Source organism: Solanum pennellii, chromosome 4 (assembly GCF_001406875.1).
Source record: "Solanum pennellii chromosome 4, SPENNV200".
In the NCBI taxonomy this organism is placed as follows: Eukaryota; Viridiplantae; Streptophyta; class Magnoliopsida; order Solanales; family Solanaceae; genus Solanum; species Solanum pennellii.
In genome coordinates, this window is record NC_028640.1 from 3,084,008 (window position 1) to 3,091,806 (window position 7,799).

Sequence of the window (7,799 nt, forward strand, 5' to 3'; positions counted from 1 at the left end):
CATATCACGAATTAATTATCCTCTCAGTATTGTTATCCAATAAAAATAACATTATAATCTCAATTAGTTATCATTTATCCCTAGTTTGCTACGAGTTCTTAGTTATCCAATAAAAATAACACTATAATCTCAATTAGTTATCATTTATCATTAATTGAGTGACATTTATGTTACAAAACAAACTGGATGGACTTTTTATTATAAAATAAAATAATTTCTGAGGATATTTCTATTTAACAAAAGTTTATAAAAATATTATTTGAGAGACTATATATAAACTTTTTAACTCTATATATATAAAAATACATAAACTAGGGCTCAAGTTGTGGGATCAAAAAAATTTATCAGCGATGTATATTGATAATAATACTCGAGGTAGTGATTTCTTCTGTCCCTTTTTTTTTTTTTTGAATCGACACTTGTACTTGTTTTTTTTCTCTCTTTTGTCAATGATTTTATATAGTGTGAAATCTTTCGTATTTATTTTTCCGTGTGATTTGTGAGTTATTGCATCGCAGCAGGGTTTACGCCAACCCAAAGGTAGCAAGTGTGTGTTTTGGTTTCGTTGGGACAAGTTATACTGTTAGGATGTTAGGATCCCAATTAGAATTAGAATCTGATGGTAAATTGCAATTTCAAAAGTAAATCAACTCAATTTTTTTTGGACAATTTTCTCGAATTGATATTAACTGGAAAAATTGATTTCTAATACAAAGAAATTGAAAAACTAATTAAATCTAAAATAGCTAGAATGATTGGGTATTCGGAGAGAGAAGATCGAAAACGACATTTAATCTTGATCGTTATCCAATAAAAGTAACATTATAATCTCGATTAGTTATCTTACGAGGTCTTAGTGTAATTCTACTAGTTAGGTCTCTCCCAAGCTCTTAGGGTAAGAGAGGTAGGAACATCTTATTTATAGATAGACGCTTGGCTCAAAAGTAGTGTAAAAATTAATTGTAATAACAATATTATCCAACAAAGGTGGTGTAAAAATTAATTGTAATAACAATATTATACAACAAAGGCGCAGTTATGACGGATAATTTTTTGTGTGGAGTTTCATACTTCTATAATAGTATAGATTAAAAGATAGAAGTATTAATATATTTCCAAATATCCAATAAAAATAGAAACTTAACTTTCTTACCCAAGTACATTTGGACGGAAAGGTGCGGTGTAGTGGTCAATAAAATGGTTGAGAACCACGAGGTCTCGCGTTTGAATCTTAAGGGGAGATTGAAAAAAAAAACACTAGGTGATTCTTCCCTTCTTTAACAGGATCATAGCCTTTAGTGGATCGAGGTAGGAGGTGCTCGAAAACCATGGTCATTAAAAAAAAAGTATTAATATGCTTGAAATATGTAACATTGTCGCAAAATTTACTTGAAATTTTGATGATGTAACTAATCAAGTTCTTTACATTCTACAGTTCAGATGGAAAATGCATATGGAGTTGATTGGCAGGAAGAGGTATACCAAAAGGTACAGTTTGCAATGCTACTTTTAATTTGCACAAGATTTTGGAAATTGTGGAAATTCGATATGTGAATTTTGATAAATTGGCTAGTTATAATATTATAAGAAATAGTTGAATGTTTCGACATATTTCCTATGATTATAGAGTAATAGAAGAGGTTTACCGTAAAAAGTGTTCAGCTAAATTCATGACCGTACCCCTCCACTGAAGGTACTTTATGTATTCAATTTCTTAGAGGAAATAGGAATCTGAGCATATTAACAGGTAACTTGTTAGAAACGAGCATGAATCCTCACTGTCAATGGCGCTTGTGTGAGCCTGTCTTGGTCCAATATTGTCAACGACAAAAAATTAGTTTCACATGCACTGGCATAATTTAGAAGTGGAGCGTATTTTGATAAATTAATTGATTACAGTAACCTGGCAACTAAAATCTTAATTGCTAGTTTGAGGGATAAACCTATTTGTGCAAGAAGTATATACCTGAATATATGACTATCCGAAGATGTTTTCTGTGAAAAGACATTCGTTCATCTGTATCAGTTGGTATACTTGTTCTGTTTTTATTTTATTTCTTATAATAGAGAATTCAATGCTTCGTCTTTGAAAATCGTCCTTCTCTACTTACGGGATTTGGTTAACTAGCTAGTAATAAGTTGGAATACTTTGACTTCTCCAAGAATAAACATATAACACTAACATGCTTTGGATTCTCCATTCCGCCGTTTTTCACTTGTGAAGCCAACAAAGAACGTTACACCATAAGATTACTAAGAAGAATAGGTTTCCAATTAAACAAGAAAGATAATTAGGCGCTAAGTAACTTGATAATCGACCTATGACTGTTTCTAGCTTTCCTAGATCCTTTCAGTAAGTCTAATATTTCTATAACTTCTTTCTTAATATGTACGAACGCTATATGATTATTCACCGATGATCCTCTAAAAATCTTCGAGTTCCTTGCTTTCCATGTATGATAGATCACTGCTCCCCGAGTAGCTGTGATGAAACCGCTTCCAGTTCTTCCTCTTTATGTGTTCCAGCACTTTCGGAACCTCACCCTTAGGTATGATTAGTCCTACTCGCTGTAGGATGCTATCTCTCAATGTCTCTATCCAAGATGTGTAACTGAGTCTCCAGAGATCGACTTTCTTTTGTAAGTAATCTACCTTGTACAGCCAACCACACAATAAATCGATGCTTTGGCTGTGAAAGTGCTGTCCAAATGAATTCTGCAATATTTAGTTTGCTATGCTGCCCAAACGTAGCATTCAAGCTCCCTGTAATAGAATATTTGGACTCACCAAACACCGCAAGACTGTTGTTGATATTGGAAAAAGATTAATGCGGAGATGACCAGACTTTGATCTAGTGGTAAGAGTGTAATATTGGACGTATTGGATTAGGCGCATCTCACAAAATTTTAGGATTTAAGTGGAGAAGAGTAGATGATCAGACGCGTCATCCACTGAGTTAAGAACTGTGCGCCTAAAAAACGTTAAAAACCCAGGTTACCAGCACCTTCTCTGTGATGAACCTCCCTCTTTTACCAGATTACGTGTAGTTCCAAGCAGAGATAGAGCACCAGCCTTGAAGTGGTCTTACTTTATTAGTAACTCACATCAGCATTGAGATCTCACGCACGTTCAGCTGCTACAAAACTCCTATTCAGCAGGAAGCGGCCTCAGCTTCCTCACAATCAACCTGCGTGAAACCAAGTTTTTTTAGTGGTTCGTCCAACCTGTGTATGTCTTATTTAGGGATTTAGTTGCAAAAGAAAGACCAATAATTCATCTGAGCATGATATACATTGATGTTAGGAGGTAATACACGTCTGGTAATGTAAGAAACCAAGTTCTATTATTGGTTCGTACCTATGTATGTCTTATTTCGGGATTTAGTTGCCAACTACTTCATTATTATTTCATTGCTTACCCTTGTTTTTGACTTCATTGATGATAAAGGCTTAAAGTGGGGGGAAAATGGTGATTGCTATTAAACTGTGTTATATCTTCCAACCTAACTTTAAAAAAGTATATTTTAATTCCCCCTGGTTGGGCTAGTCTATGATCACATTACGGAAGTTGTTTTCTTGATGTGAGTACCAAGAAGCTAAAGGAAGCAAAGATCAGTTACATGTTAATCAGTTGTAGTCTTCCTCTTCTACTTCAAAGATCAGTTACATGTTAATCAGTTGTAGTGTTCCTCTTCTACTTCATTTTTAACCTTGTTATCTGGAAGGTTCTTTTGTGAAGATTCTCTAGTGCATCGTACAGTTGATCTAATCATCACCTAACAACATGGAAATGCATTCTTGACATCTCCGCAACTGACTTATTGAAATTTGTAACGCAGATCAAATATATGAAGGAGATGTATTTATCAGACCTCAATGATTTATACGAGAAAATTGCTTATAAAATGCAGCAGGTATGTCATCAACAATTCCTAAGGTGTAAGGCATATTGTATTCGATTGGTTACTGGAAACTCCTTAAACTGGAAATTGATGCAGAAAGCTCAAAACACTAAATTCTCATTTTTGCTTCTTTAATTCGGTTACGTTCCTGTCAATTGTCATATTGAGAAACAGTGCTCTGGTAGTTGTAATGCGGCTAATTCCTTTTCATTTCTAGCATCTACATCATTTGTTTGTGTTGAATTTTTCTGTTAATTTGTTTTGCTTTCGGGGAAGGAACTAAGGCTCCATTCTTCGGGCAAGGGCTCAATTCATCTTAATTTAAAAGCACTTGGATCAATATTGTTCCTAATTGTGTGAACCTTGCGAGCCATGTTATTTGTCTCTTTATGTCCTTTCTTAAACTTTACTCCCTTTTTCGTTGCCATGGGAGGTACTTGAAGCATGAACTTCAAAAGTTTGCTGAGGAAAAGAAACAGGACTGTAACTAAACTGATTTTTTTTCCTGATTTTTTCCATGACTCTCTTCATCAGCGTCTTGAAAATGAGAAAATTGAAAAGCTCGAGATGTACAAGATAATGCTGGAACGCATTATGCTTTTTTTGCGGCTTAACAAGCAGGATATTCAACTTATTCACAAGGAAAAACTGGTCTCGGTTGAGAAGAATATAATTAAGTTTCTCAGTTACAATTTGGCACGCAGCAAGACTTCTTCTCCACAGCAGGGGCAACTTCATCAGTCTTCCATGCAGCTTCAAACTAATCCACTGATGCAGCCCGTACAGGGTTCCGTGGAGGCAATGCAACAGAGTTATCTCAGCGACTTGCAACGTTATTCCTTGTCTGGCGTATCGACAATATCCAATTCTCAACAACACATGATAAATGTGGTAAAACCTGGTTCCAGATCGGATTTGGGACAGGGTAATTCGTTGAACTCACCGCAGCAGGTGGCTACTGGCTCCTTACAACAGGATCCTGTTAACAGTCTTCAACATGATAACATAAGCTCATTCAGTACACAAGGTGGAATGAACCCTGTACAGGCAAACCTCGAATTCCTACAGAAAAACTCAAACGCGCTGCCTCATTTACTTCCTACACAGTACGAGCAGCAAATGTTGCAGAACCAACAATTAACACCGCTGTGCAACCAGCTACTGATGGAGCAACAACTTTTTCAAAGTCAGCAGTTAATGAAACATCAGCAAGCAATGAACTCGCCGCTGCAGAATGATTTCACCAACTTGCACCATGATTCCTTGTCTGGCGTATCGACAAATTCCAACTCTCAGCAAGACATGATAAATACAATACAGCCTGGTTCCAATTTGGATTTGGGACAGGGTAATTCTTTGAACTCACTGCAACAGGTGTCTACTGGTTCTTTGCAACGAAATTATATTAACCGTCGTCGACAAGTTAACATAAGCTCATTAAGTCGACAAAGTAGAACTAACCCAGTTCAGGCAAACCTCGGTTCCCTACAACAAAATTCAAACGTCCTGCAGCAAATGTCGCAGAGCCAGCAAATGTTGCAGAAGGAGCGGCAGGTGCAGCAGTTAATGAAACTGCAGCAAATGGGAATGAAAACCGAAATTTCACAGAAACATCACCTAATGCAACAGCAGTCAGATGGCCAGCGTGTTAGATCTCATCAACCACTAATGATGTCAGGAATATCTTCACCTCAACTCCATAAGGCACTATCTCCTCAGGTTACCCAACATCCTTCTCCGCAAATTGACCAACAAAATATCTTGACATCTCTTTCCAAATCTGGGACGCCTCTCAAATCCGCAAGCTCACCATTTGTTGTCCCATCTCCTTCAACTCCCTTGGCTTCATCTCCAATGACGGGGGATTCTGAAAAAGTTAGTGCGGGCCTTGCATCACATAACATAGCTGGAAACATAATGCATCAGCAAGCTACACTTCCGATGGAGTTTCAACCCCACACTTCTACTGTGGAATGTATACAGATATCACCAAGTGAGCTAAGCTAACCCTTCAACCCCTATTTACATAGAATAATGAAAATAATATTGCAATTAAAATTGCCACAAGTAATTTGCTGGATATTAGCTAAAGAAACTTTTGCAGAAAATGTATTAATATACCCTGACATATCTAGCGTTCTCCCAAAATTTGCCAGAAATTTTAATGGTGTAAGTAATCAGGTTCTTTAATATTTGCTCTATCCTCATTTTTTGTGTTATTTGTAGCACCTTTAGATTCTTCAGCTCAGACGGGGAACACAAATGGAGCTGATTGGCAGGAAGAGGTTTACCAAAAGGTATTGTTCGCAATGGTATTTATTTGTTCAAGATTTTGAAAACATAGGAAATTAGATGACTAATACTATTACAATGACTATGCCTCAATCCCAAGCTAGTTCGGATCGGCTATATGAATCCTTACTATCCATGCCGGTCTGTTTAACTTGTAGTTCATGGTGATCTATGATCATGTTATGGAATTTGTACTCTTTGACGTGAGCAAAAATGTGAACCAAGAAGCGAAAGGAAGCAAATTTTTTTTATCATTCACATGTTAATCAACTGTATAGCCTCTTGGCCAAGCTTTGGGAGGCCAAAAGTGCTTTTTTTTTTAAAAAGTGAGATGTTCAGCCAAGTTTTTGGGAGAAAATAAGTGTTTTGGTGGAGTAACAAAAGTTGCTTTTTAGAAGCTAGAAAAGTACTCTTTGGAAAGTACTTTTGAGAAAATACTCTTTTAAAGCACTTGTTAAAAGCTTGACCAAACACTAATTGCTGCTCGAAAATGTTTTTAAAATTGATTAGTCAAATACATACGGCTTCTCACCAAAACACTATTTTCTTTGAAAAGAATTTTTCAAAATAAGCATATTTTTAGAAGCTTGACCAAACATGCTTGTAGTCTCTTTCTCTTTCTATTTCACTTTTAATCTTTTTATCCGAAAGGTTCTTTCATAAAAATTGTCTAGTTTGTTCTCTACTGCATCGTACAATTGATCTAATTATCACATATCCTCATGGGAGATGCAATCTTGATATTTGTGAAATTGACTTCATGAAATTTTGTAACACAGATCAAGTCTATGAAGGAGATGTATTTATCAGAACTCAATGATCTATACTGGAAAACTGCTTCTGAAATGCAGCAGGTTTGTTTTTTTAGCTAAATTTGCATCGATTCCAAGAGCACTTACGTCCTTCGCTATAATTACTATTGATAGATCTTAAGTTTAACTCATCTTATTTACTACCTTCAATCGTCATAATGTCCCACCTATCGATGCTTTCGGACATCTTCTTTTTTACTATGTTGTTTATTTCTTTATGCCTTTTTCTGAAGTTCCACTCCCTTTTTTATCGAGGGGTACTTAAAGCATGACTATTAAAATTTTGCATAGAGCAAGAAATTGATTTGTTTCTGATTTTGAGCATGACTCTCTTCCTCAGCATCCTCAACATGAGAAAATTGAAAAACTCAAGATTTTCAAGATGACGCTGGAACGCATTGTGCTTTTCTTGAGGCTTAACAAGCGTGAGATTCAACTTTCTCACAAGGAAAAATTGTTTTCACTTGAGAAGTACATTACTTTCTTTCTTAGTGGCAAAAGTCCGCACAATCCTACTTCTTCTCCATTGCAGGGGCAACTTCCTTAGCCTTCCATCCATACCAGACAGGTATGCAAGCCGAACTTGTTTGGATAATTCAATTGTTTTTCACCTTGTTGAAGTTGTTTTCCTCTTGTATTAACATGCATCTACATTTCCAGTAAAGTTTTGAATCGGCTGAAAGAGTATTTTGATGTCACTTAGAGAAGTATAAGGAAAGTGTGTCTGAGTCTTAATAAGTAGTTGTGACTGGGTCTAGCTAGGACTGAGCCATTTTTTTTTTTGGGGGGGGGGG

At 36.1% G+C, this 7,799-nt stretch overlaps 1 protein-coding gene across 3 annotated transcripts in view; it reads left to right on the forward strand.

The window, feature by feature from the left end:
* Positions 1-281: 281 nt before the first annotated feature.
* The window catches only part of LOC107017435 (mediator of RNA polymerase II transcription subunit 15a), an 8,815-nt gene continuing 1,297 nt past the window's right edge, over positions 282-7,799 (forward strand). Inside the window, exons 1-7 of one of the 3 annotated variants that reach the window (XM_027916321.1) lie at positions 282-375; positions 1,436-1,488; positions 3,839-3,913; positions 4,436-5,894; positions 6,128-6,198; positions 6,973-7,047; positions 7,346-7,573. In XM_027916321.1, coding sequence (XP_027772122.1) covers positions 351-375; positions 1,436-1,488; positions 3,839-3,913; positions 4,436-5,894; positions 6,128-6,198; positions 6,973-7,047; positions 7,346-7,552 — 1,965 coding nt within the window. In that variant the 5' untranslated portion in view covers positions 282-350 and the 3' untranslated portion in view covers positions 7,553-7,573. Of the gene's footprint in view, positions 376-1,201; positions 1,309-1,435; positions 1,489-3,838; positions 3,914-4,435; positions 5,895-6,127; positions 6,199-6,972; positions 7,048-7,345; positions 7,574-7,799 lie in introns of those variants that run through there. The other 2 variants (XM_027916322.1, XM_015217665.2) reach the window with 2 other exon arrangements.